This window comes from Procambarus clarkii, chromosome 43 (genome assembly GCF_040958095.1).
Source record: "Procambarus clarkii isolate CNS0578487 chromosome 43, FALCON_Pclarkii_2.0, whole genome shotgun sequence".
NCBI classification, from domain to species: Eukaryota; Metazoa; Arthropoda; class Malacostraca; order Decapoda; family Cambaridae; genus Procambarus; species Procambarus clarkii.
In genome coordinates, this window is record NC_091192.1 from 32,616,086 (window position 1) to 32,633,232 (window position 17,147).

The 17,147-nt window shown below is 47.4% G+C and overlaps 1 protein-coding gene across 1 annotated transcript in view; it reads right to left on the bottom strand.

Moving 5' to 3' along the window:
- The window catches only part of LOC123755932 (CD63 antigen), a 178,734-nt gene that overhangs the window by 17,951 nt on the left and 143,636 nt on the right, over positions 1–17,147 (bottom strand). Inside the window, exons 2-3 of the mRNA XM_045738896.2 lie at positions 3,407–3,595; positions 2,116–2,289 (exon numbers count right to left, since the gene is read on the bottom strand). Coding sequence (XP_045594852.1) covers positions 2,116–2,289; positions 3,407–3,595 — 363 coding nt within the window. The remainder of the gene's footprint in view (positions 1–2,115; positions 2,290–3,406; positions 3,596–17,147) is intronic.

Genomic DNA, 17,147 nt, shown 5'->3' on the forward strand with positions numbered 1-17,147 from the left:
AAACAACACAATAAAGTAGCTATCACAACTGCAAGAAAAATGACAGGTTGGATAACAAGAACCTTTCACACTATAGATGCTATACCGATGATGATACTTTTCAAGATGCTAGTGCTCTCTAGAGTGGAGTACTGCTGCACAATGACAGCCCCTTTCAAAGCTGGAGAAATTGCTGACCTGGAGAGCATGCAGAGATCTTTTACTGCTAGAATCCACTCGATAAAAAATCTAAACTATTGGGACCAACTAAAGAGCCAAAATCTGTATTCTCTTGAGCGCAGGCGGGAGAGATACACAATTATTTACACATGGAAAATGGTAGAGGGGCTGGTCCCAAACCTGCACACAGAAGTATCATCACACGAGACCAGAAGGCATGGCAGGATGTGCAAAATACCCCCATTGAAAAGCAGATTTGCAACAGGTACACAGAGAGAACTACACATAAGGAGCATAACTGGCTGACCCCTCACAGTGTTCAAGAGAGAACTTGATAAACACCTACCAAAGATACCTGATCAACCAGGCTGTGACTCTCACGTCAGGCTGCGAGCAGCCGCGTCCAACAGCCTGGTTGACCAGTCCAGCAACGAGGAGGCCTGGTCGATGACCAGGCCACAGGGTCACTAAGCCCCGAAATCATCTCAAGGTAACCTCAAGGTAACCTCCATTGGATAAGGGAGAACAGAAGACACAGTCACTGTTAGGGATGAGAACTCAGATTGGCGAAGTGTCACTAGTGGAGTCCCGCAGGGTTCAGTCCTCGGACCTATACTGTTTTTGATATATGTAAACGTTCCTCTCATTGCTTGCTGATGATGCAAAAATTATGAGAAGGATTAAAACAGAGGAAGATAGTATGAGGCTACAAGAGGACCTAGACAGACAATGAATGGTCCAACAAATGGCTACTAAAGTTCAACCAGAGTAAATGTAAGGTAAAAAACTAGGCAGTGGAAACAGGAGGACAAACACAGAATATAGAATGGGAGATGAATTACTTCATGAAACGGACAGAGAGAAAGATCTAGGAGTTGATATCACACCAAACCTGTCTCCTGAAGCCCACATAAAATGCTTCTCGGGGCAAAATTTAAATAAAAATTAATAAAAGGAATTACATCTGTGGCATATGCGAGGCTTGCTAACATCAGAACAGCCTTCAGGAACCTGTGTAAGGAATCATTCAGAGCCTTATATACTACATATGTAAGACCAATTCTGGAGTATGCGGTCCCAGCATAGAGCCTGTACTTTGTTAAGTACAAGACGAAGCTGGAAAAAGTTCAGAGGTATGCCACTAGGCTAATCCCAGAACTAAAGGGCATGAGTTACGAGGAAAGGCTGCGTGACATGCACCTCAGGACACTGGAAGACGAGAGTAAGGGGAGACATGATCATTACCTACAAAATTCCCAGAGGAATTGACAGGGTAGATAAGGATAAATTGTTTAACATGGGTGGTACACGAACAAAGGAACACAGATGGAGACTGAGTACTCAAATGAGCCACAGGGACATTAGAAAAAACTTTTTTCAGTGTCAGTAGTTAACAGGTGGAATTCCTTAGGAAGTGATGTGGTGGAGGTAGACTCCATACACAGTTTCAAATGTAGATATGATAGAGCCCAGTAGGCTCAGGAACCTGTACACCAGTTGATTGACGGTTGAGAGGCAGGAATAAAGAGCCAAAGCTCAACCCCCGCCAGTACAATTAGGCGAGTACAACTAGGCGAGTACACTGCTTCTACCAAAGAAAACTAATACAGTAGAACAGATGCGTGTACACACATGCTGGAGTGTTTTCCAAGTAAGTCATATACGGTACAAGAGTAATGGTAGGGGGGTGGTGGTAATGGTAGGTAGTGGTGGTAATGGTAGGGGGGGGGTGGTGGTGGTAGTAATGGTAGGTGGTGGTGACAACAAGGGCCGTGTCTAGTACTACACAAAACAAGGCATTAAATCTTAAATACCATATCAAACAAGTCACAAGTTAAAGATTAAAGCCTTCAAGGTAACACAATTAGGGGACAAAGACAGGAGGTGAAATTATTGACCCTATACTAAATACTTGGAAAAACAAATTACGAGAAGAGACTTAAAGGAATCACTAACTTCATGCTGAATGACATTCCAAGTCTTGTAGATCCCAGGACGGTCTACTGTGTAATTGTGCATGGAGACCAGCATGTTATGGTGCAGGAAGTCCTCCACATTCTTGCGCAGGACGTACGAGGCAATCCCTACACCAATTTGCAGGATAAATATTATGCACAGCAGCACAGCAAACTGAAAATAAACTTTACTATAATTTCACAGCGAATAATAAACACAAGTTATTTTATCTCATTATTTATCTATTGTTGATTAAATGCAGCAGCTCTATAATTATGAGGGAAGACTCGGTGACGAGCATCTATACACAGCACTGTACTCTCACTTGGCAAGTGATAGCTAAAATAAATAAGTTAATAGACTGCTGAGCGCAGGGGGGGAGGGAGCCTTTCCTCCCCCCATAATCTTTATGGCACCATGACATTATTCAATTACGTAATTGTTTTATGGGGGGGGGGGTTGGTGTTGGGCTTAAAGCCAATCAGACTCTGGTGTGTGTGTGAAGCCCACCACAACAGCTTATGGACCAACCAGTAAACATACGTATTCCTGGACCCTGTCCATGACTAAAAGTAAACTATACACCAAGAGGCAGAGTATGACTGTGTATACATCCATGGCAGTTTCCCCGTCACTTGTATGCACAGTGAGGCAATCCTCGTCCCTCATACAGTGTATGCCTGCGGCCAGGCTCCCACCCGAGGGAGTGCGTACGGGCGGGCACCAAAACAAAAATCAAGCCGCCAACATTAACTAATCTACGCATAACCAAACAATCTAGGTTAAGCTGGGTATTCAATTTTTATTGTGCCCAACACTTAAATTAAATTTGGAATTACCATTTTCTTGTTTAACCTTTGTACTAAATAGTTCAGTTCCAAAACTGTTTTAAATAATACAAGTTAGTGGAAACAAAATTATTCCAACATTTTAAAAACTAAGCTTATCCAACTAACCTTAGCTAATACATTATAATTTAATATGCAAGCAGCTCCAAGCAACAGCCTGTTGGACCAAGTTATCAAAAGTCAAGTCTAGCCATACCTGCACTGTAGCTGGGGTTCTGGGAGTTCTTCTACTCCCAAAGTGACTTGTGAGAGCTTGGTCCAGCCCTGTTGCTCTGGCACTTAAGAAAACTGTCTAGCATTCTTTTTCTCTTGAGGGAATAACAGTCCCAGAACCCACTCCAGGTACACGGTATATGGGACCATAGCCTCCCCCCCCCCCTCAAAAGATGCACTTCAAGGGTTACACTGTGTTCAAATGACTGACCAAACCAATTTGTTTTTACCGTGACGACCATGCAGTGGTTCTCCTTGACGGCGCCGCAGCAGCCAAAGAACCCCACCACGAAGATGAGGACGCCCACAGCAATGAGGATGGACGAGGCGGACACATAGCTGGACGAGATGAAGTCCAGGTAAGTCCTGTAGTTGGCCTCGATCACAGCGCCCACAATGATCACAGCAAACCCGCTGATCTGGAAACACAAAAAATGGAACTCAATTTCGAGCAAATAAGGCAACGTTAATGAGTTTAAAGCAAAGGTTATTGTTTAAATTATGTGCAAAACCTGTTTAATCCATAACACAATGCAGGGAAAAATTACGTAGGTAATTATGAGGAGAAAGCTTCAAGCCAGTTGACTATACAGCACTTTGAAGGGATAAGAGGACAAGGAACTGGGAGAGAACAGAGGAAGAAACATTACCCATATACTTGGAGCATTAGAGATCACACGCTGCCTGACCTGCACGAGGCGAGGGCCCCGGCTGTACCCAACAGTCCATGTAGCTGTACGAACAAATGGTAGTACAATACTGTATTTTACTGGTGCAGAAAATCTTTATGAATAGACATTTGTTTTAGGAATAAAAATCCAACGGTCAACATAAAACTAAAGCTGCACTTGTCATAACACCTACCCCCACCAAACGCAACCTCAACCTAACCATTAAGTCTGCGCTATGTATGTATGCGTATTTTATCTTCATTTCCTCAGTATAGTTGAAAGCAAGTTATTATTTTCTCTGGCTTATCTGACTATTAAAGAGGACCTGGTATATACAGAGTTACTAAGCTCAACCAATGAGGTGGTAGAGGTACTTGGAATCAAGGTAGTAAAAACAAACCTAATTATTATTCTAATATATAAACCGCCAGATACAACAGCGGAACAATTCACAGAGCAGATGCACAAAATAGAGAATATCCTTGATAACCTAGCTAACACAGTGCCAGATATTATCTTCCTTGGAGACTTCAATTAAACCAGTTTAAGATGGAGAATAGTAAACAATAATATAGCAGGTAACCAACCAGGAAGGTCAGAGAACTGTTGAGATTCTGTGACATTCTCGCTAAACCAACACATTACAGAACCAACTATGAACCAACACACACTAGATCTGATCTTCACAAACAATGATGAGCTAATCAGAGACCTTACAATCTCAGATACTACATACTCAGACCATAAGCTCAGTGAAGCGCAAGCTAACATTAATAACTGTAGTAGGTCCAAGAGACCCAAGAAGCGAGGAGGAGTATTCACTCAATTCAATTTCAACAATAAGAGGATCGACTGGGAAAAATATAAGTCTTGCAACCATTCAATGGGAGACTGTCTTAAGCGACAAAACTCCCACACAGGGAATAGCTCAACTGACAGCTGAAGCTTACAAGGTCTGCTTGAAGCACGTGCCTGTGAGGAGGGGCAGAAAGAGGACCACTCTAGAAAGAGAACGCAGACGACTGTACAGGAGAAGGAAAAGTAACGGAAATGCTTAAACAGACACGACTATCACAAGAAAGGAAAATAAAATTAAACAGGGAGATCGAAGAAATAGAGCAGACGTTGAAGCGATCATCCAAGTCTGAGGAAATGGAATTTATGTCCATTCACAGTCACCTCACGTGACCACGAACCACCCTAAAATAAATATATTACTCATGTGTACTCACGTCGGAAGACCCTACCTTTAAAGAACACAATAAAGTAGCCGTGACAACTGCATGAAAAATGACAGGTTGGATAACAAGAACCTTTCACACCAGAGATGCTGTACCGATGATGATACTTTTCAAGACGCTAGTGCTCTCTAGAGTGGAGTACTGCTGCACAGTGACAGCCCCTTTCAAAGCTGGAGAAATTGCTGATCTGGAGAGCGTGCAGAGCCTTTACTGCTAGAATCCACTCAGGAAAACATCTAAACTATTAGGACCGACTAAAGATCCTAAATCTGTATTCTCTTGAGCGCAGGCGGGAGAGATACATAATAATTTACATGTGGAAAATATTAGAGGGGCTGGTGCCAAACCTGCACACAGAAATAACATCACACGAGATCAGAAGGCATGGCAGGATGTGCAGAATACCCCCGTGAGGACCGAGGCTGTTCAACACGCTTCCGCTACACATAAGGGGCATAACTGGCAGACCCCTCACAGAGTTCAAGAGAGAACTTTACCAACATCTCCAAAGGATACCTGATCAACCAGGCTGTGACTCATACGTCAGGCTGAGAGCAGCCGCGTCCAACAGCCTGGATGATCAGTCCAGCAACGAGGAGGCCTGGTCGATGACCGGGCCGCGGGGACGCTAAGCCCCGGAAATCACCTCCAGGTAACCCCACACAACAGGAGGACGACGAGGCTTCTGAGGTCGTCTCCCCCTGAGAGTAAGGGCGACAGGGACAACCCCCCCCCCCCAACAGAGTTACCGTACTCGGGCCAAGACCAGAGGGATGTGTCCCTAGAACACGGAGACTTGTGTCCGGCCACACACGCAGGCAACCCTCCCCGCGTGTTGCTCTCTCTCTACCCAGTAACTAACTTCCTCCCCCTTCAACACCCGCCTCTCTACGCTACAATTTCCACTGAAGACATGAAACTCGACTCGCTGGGACTCTCAAGCCAAACTGAGAAACATGAGATTTGAAAACTAAATGTTAATACCCACCCACTTACCCACACTTCCTTCCTTGTATATATGATGAAGGAAATTTGTATTACTGACAAAATATTAGAAGCATCTATAAAAGCCTGAAGTGTACATGATGTTACACCGGCCGTCAGGAGCGCTGCCTCCACCTTGACAATGGTCAGCAGTCACAAGATGTGTGTGTACACGACCCGGCTCTGAGCGCCCACTCTGCAACACCGCCACAGACAAAGGAAGGCTGTTCTGGGGGGAAAACTATCTCCGATACACCACAACCATCGACCGCCCACGCTACTCCAACACAAACCCTCACACCACTCCTCTTCTCTCACTAATTTTCCCCCTCTCCTCCTTCCCCCCACCGCCGCCGCCTCCCAAGCCGCGCCGTTGCACAGGTGAGACGAGAAGTGGACTGCCTCAGCTACTGGCGAGGTGCTCCTTCCTCTACACCGTCACCCAAGTGCCTCCAAGCTCACTCGCCCCGCTCCCCTCACCACCACAACACGCTTACATTACTCCACTGATTAAGAGGTGTTAACGACAGCCAGACGACACACAACACACACACACACACACACACACACACACACACACACACACACACACACAAACACACACACACACAGCATCGCTCCTGTGCCAGGTAAGTCCACTACGGGCTCACCATAGCCCGTGCCACTTGGAACTTGTTATAGATTCAGCTACTCGGAACAATAGACAGAGAGACAGATAAGCTGGGGTCATTATGCTCCAGAACATAGTTGCGCATCATGTGTTGAACATGGCGGCGGCTTTAAACGTTGTGTGCTTCCCTGTCTCATGTGCTCGCATTCTATTTTATATGATCGTATTCCCAAAGGACGAGTTATATCAACCTCTAAATATTTACCCGATTTTTTTTATCACAGAACCATCACCTCCAGTCGCCTCGACGAGGACAAGAAGCCGGCGGCTTGTCAAAGGTCTCCCCCCCCCTCCCCTCTTCCAGTGTTCGAGAATCTTTTTAGAGTTAATTTTGTTGATTCCTGCTTGGTGGGGTTCTGGGAGGAGTTCTATTCCAAACCCGACCCAAGACCAGGCTTCACTTGTGAGAACTTGGTCCACTAGTCCGTTGCTTGGAGCGGCCCGCAGGTCCACACATCCACCATTGGGTCCGGTACTCCTTGAAGAAAACCATATAGTTTTCTCTTGAAGATGTCCACGATCGTTCCAGCAATATTTCTTATAGTCGCTGGGAGGATGTTGAACAACCGCGGACCTCTGATGTTCATACAGTGTTCTCTGATTACGCCTATTGCACCCCTGCTCTTCACTGGTTCTATTTTGCATTTTCTTCCATATCGTTCACACCAGTATGCTGTTATTTTACTGTGTAGATTTGGGACCTGGCCCTCCAGTATTTTCCACGTGTATATTATTTGACATCTCTCTCGTCTTCTTTCTAGCGAATACATTTGGAAAGCTTTGAGACGATCCCAATAATTTAATCGCGATTAATTGCGTCTATGTATGTCGTATATGTTCTTTGAACTCCCTCTATTTCGGCAATCTCTCCTTCTCTGAATAGGAAAATGAGTACCGAGTAGTACTCAAGACGGAACAGCACAAGTGATTTGAATAGTACAACCAATGTGATGGGATCCCTGGATTTAAAAGTTCTCGTAATTTATCATTTTTTCTGGCTGACTCAATATTTGCTTGGTAAAGACACTCCCTAAACGTTAGGTCGTCAGACATCATAATTCCCAAATCCTTTACGTGTTGCTTTCCTACTATGGGGAGATTTGATGTTTTGTACCCTGTATTATGTTTAAAGTTATAATTTTTACCGTTCCTGAGTACTTGGAGTTTATCACTGTTAATCATGATGTTACTTTCTGCTGCCCAGTCGAAAACTTATTAATATCTGCTTGTAATTTTTCAATGTCTTCTGGAGAGGGAATTTTCAGACTGATTTTTGTGTCATCTACAAAGGATGACACGAAGCTGTGACTTACTTTTATCTATATCTGATATGAGAATAAGGAAAAGCAGTGGTGCAAGGACTGTACCCTGAGGTACAGAGATTTCATGTCCCATTCATTTGATATTGGTCAATTGGGTGTTGCTCCCCCCCCCCCCCCCCCCCGCCATAGCACGAGCACTTGTACAAGACCACAAACCTCACACAAAGAGAAATAAGGAATTCCTTCATCAACCAACTGGCTTATTTTTTTACAGTTTGCAAGTTCTTGGACACTTGCTAAACAAATTAATTCAACACTTAGTGTCAATCTAATTCAAGATTACAAGCATGGTTACCGAACCCCTTTGATTGGCACATCAACGGCCTCGCTTCTTGCAGGGTCGTCGTTCGATCACCCAGTGAGCCAAGTTGTTCGGTACAACTCTTTCATTCCGGCCTAACATCCCAGCTCCTTCCAAGAGCTATATATTCATACTGGCTTGGTACAATTACCTAACCTCGGTAAGTTATGTTTTAGAAGTCACATTATATAAAACTATCAGTAGAAGCCATGAGGAGGATTCGAACCTGCACACTTATTATTATTAACATCTTTATTGACAAAATTAATTACAATTTTGCCTAGTCTGAGGATTTTGATAGGTCTTATTAAAGTGAGGATAATGCTGGTATTCACTGTCACGCAGGACAGAGAGTCATACATAAGACAATAGGTCTAAACTGTAGGCTGAAGCACATATATATCATGGTTACAATCAATGTTTTAATGTATGGATATGTGAAAACAACTTTCTATTGTGCACTGCCACACAAGGGCAGGGACGGGTTCATAAGTGATGCAGCTTAGAAGTAATATAAATAAAAATTGTTCTTCATTCTTTAAAATGGTCAAGCAAATTTTGGGTGAATTGTTAGGATGTCGTCCAGAACACCTGAGTCAATAAAATAGTTACACAGTTGGTGGTACAAGAGGCCAGGAGGTCTAAAGTCCTTTACGGTTTCACATTCATCAATATAGTGTTCTAGTGAATGCATTAAAGGTTTATCACAGAGTTTACAATCTGAATATTCTGGTAGTGGCTCAGCCTCACTAACCTGCCAGATGTGTCTATAGCCAAGGCGAATTCGCGCAATGACTACATCACATTGCCTGGTCCGATTACTGTGCTGACCATACAAATACCTATTATTACAAAACTTGTCATAACTTTTAATACTGCAGCTTTCAGGTCTCTGGGCATTTCTTAGTTCTTCTAAATCTGAATTAATTTCTTTAATTTGTATGTTTCTAATAACTGCATTAGATAGTCCAAAGTCATAATCAATTTTTTCTTTCCTGCAAGCCTCATTGGCCAATTGATCTACAAAGTCATGTTTTCCAACTCCAACATGGGATGGGATCCACACAAATTTTATACAAGAGTTATTATCATTGGCAAAAATTACATTACATTTAATATTACAAGCTACTTCCGACGTACATTGTGATGGGTTATTTAAGGACTGCAGAGCACTTTTAGAGTCACAGAAAATAACTGGGAAGCTCTACTGAGCTTCCTGACCTACCAACGCTAACCTGAGCTCTACTGTCATGACCATTTAAGGGAATACATTTATTAGAGTACAGGTGGAGACCAAAATAGCCACCGCCCCCCCCCCCCTTCATATGCCTACTTCCGAGTCTTGAGAACATTATGTCTTGCTCTTTATATCCTGGCTGCTCCTTTACACAACGCGAGTAAACAGGTCAGTTGTTTATACATGGCGTGGACGAGGAGTCGGGTCACTACGATGTTCATGGCAGTACAGCTGTGGTCTCTAACTGGCGCTCTTCCCACCCGTCAATACTCCCAGTAGGTGCTTGCTTCACTGGAACACATGCTGGCGCCACCCCCTGGTGCCGGCTGTGGCGCCACCCCCCTCTGGTGCCGGCTGTGGCGCCACCCCCTGGTGCCGGCTGTGACGCCACCCCCCTCTGGTGCCGGCTGTGGCGCCACCCCCCTCTGGTGCCGGCTGTGGCGCCACCCCCCCTCTGGTGCCGGCTGTGGCGCCACCCCCCTCTGGTGCCGGCTGTGGCGCCACCCCCCTCTGGTGCCGGCTGTGGCGCCACCCCCCTCTGGTGCCGGCTGTGGCGCCACCCCCCTCTGGTGCCGGCTGTGGCGCCACCCCCCTCTGGTGCCGGCTGTGGCGCCACCCCCCTCTGGTGCCGGCTGTGGCGCCACCCCCCTCTGGTGCCGGCTGTGGCGCCACCCCCCCCTGGTGCCGGCTGTGGCGCCACCCCCCCCTGGTGCCGGCTGTGGCGCCACCCCCCCTGGTGCCGGCTGTGGCGCCACCCCCCCCCCTGGTGCCGGCTGTGGCGCCACCCCCCCCCCTGGTGCCGGCTGTGGCGCCACCCCCCTCTGGTGCCGGCTGTGGCGCCACCCCCCTCTGGTGCCGGCTGTGGCGCCACCCCCCCCCCCTCTGGTGCCGGCTGTGGCGCCACCCCCCCCTCTGGTGCCGGCTGTGGCGCCACCCCCCCCTCTGGTGCCGGCTGTGGCGCCACCCCCCCCCTGGTGCCGGCTGTGGCGCCCCCCCCCCTGGTGCCGGCTGTGGCGCCACCCCCCCCCTGGTGCCGGCTGTGGCGCCACCCCCCCCCCTCTGGTGCCGGCTGTGGCGCCACCCACCCCCCCCCCTGGTGCCGGCTGTGGCGCCACCCCCCCCCCCTGGTGCCGGCTGTGGCGCCACCCTCCCCTGGTGCCGGCTGTGGCGCCACCCCCCCCCCCCTGGTGCTGGCCTGGCGCCACCCCCCCCCTGGTGCCGGCTGTGGCGCCACCCCCCCCCCCCCCCCCTCCCCTGGTGCTGGCCTGGCGCCACCCCCCTGGTGCTGCCAGCGTCCCAGACACTTGCCGCTGGCCTGGGTCTCCCCCCCCCCCCAAACTCTGAGACCATCCAAATAATTGGCAATGCTTTTGTTAAAATTGAAGCGGCAGACAAAACTAAAGGGAATATGAAGTAATCGGGATCTTCCCAGTTGTGAATGTTTAACAACAGCGAGGCTCCGAGGTGCCCGTCGTCTGATCGACTCTGGAAGCGTGGAGGCAGATGGCCAAAGGCTCTATCCCAGCGTTACTAGAGGCCCCATGCATAGAGCAGACGCGCTCTATTATTCTGTTACCAAAAGGGGGCTACACGAGCCACATTTAAATCCCCACCACGACACACAGGTGGCGGTCAAAGAGGACCAAAATTGGTACGAGAATATTGTAGCCATGCGACGGGATCTAACTCCCACCTGATCTCCCGAGGCCCACGCACGACCAACTCGACCATGATGAGCTGTTCAGTTGGTAGTGCGCGCGCCTGGGGAGTTAAGGGGTGAGAGTTCAAACCCATTCATAGACTCAGTCTCAAACACATTACTACCTTGTGTTAGTGGGTTTTAGAATATTTTTCTCTCGACGCAGGAAGCTTAGTTGGTGATGCTGTCGGGAGCTGCGTCGCCGCCACTCGCACGTCGCCGCCGCCACTCGCACGTCGCCGCTATATACACCACAAGACTGGTGATTATTTTCCTACTCCCACGTCTCATGGTTGGGGGGGGGGACAATGTTGGGAGTCGAGGACGGTGGAACGTTCAGGATTTTAATTTGGGTCGTCAGTCTTCAGCGTGTTTTAGAGTTGAATGAAGACATTATGTCCTTGGTACGTGTTCCTGTGTTCCCACCGCAGGCGTCACCTCCCTCCCACAGTCCAGTAGTACAAACGATCCTATACCGACCTTCCTGATAGGATCGAACCCACATCCCTGAACTTACCATGCACACGCACTACCGACTGGACCAGGATGTCTTTTAACAGTATGTCAACCAGAGGTACTACCTGAATGTCTATTCAAATTGAACTTCGTGTTGAAATACCTGTAGCACATCATGGTGCAGCGGGTAATGCGTGCGCGTGTGGGGGGGGGGGGGACAAGACTCCCTGGATGTGGGGTCAATCCCACCCCCATTGCCATAATATTTCATCTACATCACCACCTTGTTGCCATGATGTACATTTACATTTGACTCTGGTCGGTACAGCGACGGACTCTCTTCTTGCAGAGTCTGCGTTCACTGTGCTCCGTGCAGCAATATTCCCTCCAGGTGCTATATGGTCACGCTGGCTTAACATAATGGTGATGAAACTATCGTGTTAGCGCGGCTCTCATGTCTCTAGTTAGCCATGTTTGGTCCTCGGGAGAGCGCCAGGCGCTCACTAATTTAGTAACGTCACGGCCGTGTGACCGTCAGTGATCCACGGCTCTTCAGTACTCTCCCAGCAAGCATTAGAAATTTTGCTGGAACAAAGGTGGACTTAACGAATTGCTTCATGAAGTTCCTATAAGAAGTACCGGACTAACTGGGCTGTAGATGTTATGTGGGCCTGCGGGCCACTCCTAGAAGCGGCCTGGTGCAGTGGACTTGTATACTGTGACTCGCAGAGTGCACTCCTGACACTGAACGCACATAGTAGTGACACCCAGAAAATAGTCAGTGATATTCGAATGAATGTTTTAGCTGCTAAAGAAAACAGATTTGAAATTAAATTCCTATGGATACCATCACATGTTGGCATCTCAAGGCATGACACTGTTGATGTGCTTGCAAAGTCAGCCTATAGAAAACCAGTGGTAGAAATTGATATGGGTGTTTCAATAGGAGTGACAAAGAGAATACTTAAACATATCTAATGAAGATCTCACCGACCTAACAAATTCACAAAGACCTGAAAGTTGTAGCATTAAATATTATGATAGATATCGTGAGGAGACATTCACATATGGGACTAATAGAACAAGAACCCGGCAATGTAATGTTATAGTGGCCAGAATACGCCTGGGATATAGACGTATCTGGCAGCTTTCTCAAAACCCAAATGTCCAGTACACAATGTGTCAACTTTGTGAAAGAGAAAACATGCACTCTCTTGAACATTATATTGTAGAATGTCCCATACTGACTGACTTTCGCCCTCCTGGGCTAAGGTATGCTGAACTGTGTAATTACTATATGAGTACTGGAACACTTGATGATATATTGGACTTGTACCCAAGATTAACCATGTAATGTATCATTTATACAATGTATGTATGTGATGTAACTATATAACCTGAGCTTGTAAAAGCACCTTAATCACTTTCAGTGGTTAAGTGCTTAATTGCACACTAGTTTCTCTATCAGCTATCTCACCCTGTCAGAGTAAGAGACAAATGTATGTGAATGCATGTGTGTGTGTGTGTATGTATGTATGTATATGAACGTGTGTGTATGTATATGTATGTGTATAAAGTATACATGGAAGCTGATCAGAATGACATTTCACCTTTGTAAATACACATTAATGATACTATGTAAAAGATACATCGAACACTTTATGTAGGGCATACGTAAATCTGTGTATCTATGTATTTAGGTATGTATGTATGTATGTATCTATGTATGTAGGTTAGCTTAGCATTTTAAAAGCACCGAATCACCTTCTGTGGTTGAGTGTTCAATAAACCCTTGAACTATATGTTTAACACATCTCTCATCCTGTCCATGGTGGACAGAAGAAAATGTATATATGCTGGTTAGCATTGTAAATGTGTGGCCACGTCTGTGGTAGAAAATAATAATAATAATAATAAAAACGGCCTGTTGGACCAAGCCCTCAGAGTCGAGGGTGGCCCGGGATTAGGAAGAACTACTCCCAAAACTCCGTCCAGGTACAAACTGTACGAAGCTGTGGTGGTTTATGTTCAGCTAGTGGGAACAAAAAGTTCCAAGTAGCACGGGCTATGGTGAGCCCGTAGTGGACTTACCTGGCACAGGAGCGGGGCAAGTAGCACGGGCTATGGTGAGCCCGTAGTGGACTTACCTGGCATAGGAGCGGGGCTGTAACTGGCATAGCCTGACGAAGCTGTGAATAGTGAACTAGCAACCCGTCCTCTTACTAATTACGTCGCTTTTCGCTCGTATGGACACTAAGGCTAAATAAAAATCGATGTACTATAAAATGGACATAAATTGTGATGGGTTGTTTAAGGACTGCAGAGCACTTTTAGAGTCACAGAATATCACTCCACCACCATTGAGCTTAATGTATTCAGTGGCTTGATAAATACCCAATAGCTCAGTCTGTGTCGTACTTGCCCAGTTGTTCAATCTCTGTGTACTAGGCATATTATCCCTCATTTTAATAAGACACATGAATTCCTCAGATTAGGCAAAGTTGTAATTATACTGTGTCAATAAAGATGTTAATAATAATAACTAGAAAATGACAGCGGCTCGCGAAAGTGACTTACTGTCCCGTTTTCTGTTTTGGGTCCTCTGGCTTAGTCTGTTAGGTTAATTAAGAGGACATTAAATTAACGGTTTCATGACGTTTTGAAAACTTAAGAGAACTTGCTGCTATTCTAACAAAACTTGCTGTTTTGGGGCCATTTGGTTTGGAAAATTAATTTTAATTTGTCGACAATTGCAATACGTCGATTTTTGGCCGTAACGCATACGAGCGAAAAGTGAGGTAATTTGTAAGAGGAGTTGAAGTAGGTGACCACGGCGGACCTGTGCCACCACCCGGTGACCCACGCTACTAGGCCACGGGCATCATCAGGGTGAAGCACTACGCCACCATCACTATACCTCTCAAAGGGCTACATTGTATTTGTAACAAAAATATATAACAATAATAATGTTTTGTCGGGGGACAGGCAGCCTTTGTGAATATACGTGTACACGCGCACGCACATACACTTCAGAAAGGCGGGGTCCAAGAGCTATTAGCCTGATTCAGCAGGCACAATTAAAGAGTAAGCATACACATGAAGGTTATATCAAGCCCCAACCACTTGGGCTGCTCGGTAGAGCGACGGTCTCGCTTCATGCAGGTCGGAGTTCAATCCCCGACCCTCCAAATGGTTGGGCACCATTCCTTTCCCCCGTCCCATCCCAAATCCTTATCCTGACCCCTTCCAAGTGCTATATAGTCGTAATGGCTTGGCGCTTTCTCCTGATATTTTCCTTCCCTTCCCCCCCGCCCCAGGAGACAACCCAACAACAGTTGCCGTACTCCTGGGTACATATTTACTGTTAGGTGAACAGAGGCATTAGGCGAAAGAGTGTGTCTAACTATTTGTGTCCCGCCCGGAATTTGATCCCTGGAGTCCCGATTGGGAATCTAGAAGGACCCCAACAAGGTTCGGGGCCAAGGAGCTGGGATACGAGGACGGAAGAAGAAACTGGGCCACTTGCACCATCGGGAATTGAACGCCGACCTCGCAAATAATCTTGACGGCAAATAACGTGGTGGTGGTCGTCGTCGTCGTCGTGGTGGTGGGTGGTGGTGGGTGGTCGTGGTGGTGGTCGTGGTGGTGGTGGTGGTCGTGGTGGTGGTGGTGGTGGTGGTCGTGGTCGTGGTGGTGGTCGTGGTGGTGGTCGTGGTGGTCGTCGTCGTGGTCGTGGTCGTCGTGGTCGTCGTCGTCCTCCTCCTCCTCCCCGCGCCTGGCCTCAGACCGGTATAATGACGAGGGTTCGAGTCCCTCTCTGTCGAAAACGTCCCATTCAACACCTGCCAATTCCAAATTATTTACTTATCAAATAATGTTGCGTGTTACACACCCGCGTGAGTGGTGGAGGGACTTGTAACGCCACACTACCACTCTCACCAGTCCTCCCCCCCCCCTACACCACTCTCCCGCGTGTACAGGCACGCCCGCGTGTACAGGCACGCCCGCGTGTACAGGCACGCCCGCGTGTACAGGCACGCCCGGACACCAACTGGACGTGTGGTCCACTTCAGGTGGTGCAGGAGAATGGTGACCGGCCCCCAGCTGGTGGCGGAGTACCCCGCCCCGCCCACACTCACCTCAGGCAGATGATTACTTCACCCTCCTGGACCCTCTTAGGTCTTGGTCTCACTACAGGTCTCCTGCCTCTCTTGCTGCCCCAACATGCCCATAACCCACCCGCAATACACCACACCCTACAACACCCTCCCCCACAACACCCCCCCCCACAACAACAACACACCATCACTCAGGCGCAGTACAATAAATATTTAACTTGCCACTAGCCTAATGTTATTTACATTTCGGATATCGCTATTTGCACTGTGATAAGGTAATGGTGTTAATGTGCCGTGTTGAGGGCCTGAGCGTTAGCCAATACCCACACGTCCCGTAAATCCCCCCCCCCCCCCCCCACACTCTTGCAATGTATGTTGCCTTCAAGATGCAACCCACAATAGTGTGGGGTAATAACACTTCATTCACTCGAATAATCGGAGTTTCGAATTCGGGCTTCAGCAGTACAAGACCGTCCGTCGGCCAACGAGGTCCCGTGTGCCCCAGCCCGTCCTCCAAACAAAGACCCAAAAGTGATTCCATCCACCCGCCAAACCCTCCGTTTATGAATGAAAAACGGTTTACATACGAGTCGACTGATTTCGTTCGAACACTTCCGGAACAAGTGCCTCACTGACGAATTTTGTTAGAACCACAACGCTGTAGATGCTTCACCCACGTCCTACAAATACAAATAATCGCCAACAGAATCTAAACACCTAATCTAACCTATGCTTATATATATATATGCACAATATGCTATTATAATAATAATTTATATTTGAGCAAATTTCTGCGTATGAATGCGTTTGTGGGGTCGACCGCTGGATGGAATGGCCTTGAGTCGAGGACGGGTTGGACCACCAAAAGGAAGGACCTCTGAACAAATATTTCCTTTGCTTAAAGTGTTTAGGAAGCGTGTCAAATGCACGCCCACATATCCAGGCACGCCCGGAGACGCACGCCCACACATCCAGGCACGCCCGGAGACGCACGCCCACACATCCAGGCACGCCCGGAGACGCACGCCCACACATCCAGGCACGCCCGGAGACGCACGCCCACACATCCAGGCACGCCCGGAGACGCACGCCCACACATCCAGGCACGCCCGGAGACGCACGCCCACACATCCAGGCACATATCAAATAGATCATCAAACCTGTGTTTACAAACACGGCTATAGGGCTTATCCCTCTTAAAAATGATACACTGTGTGTAAAGGATAATTTGTTTGTTTTTTTGCCTAAACAACTCTACAGTACTCTGGTTAT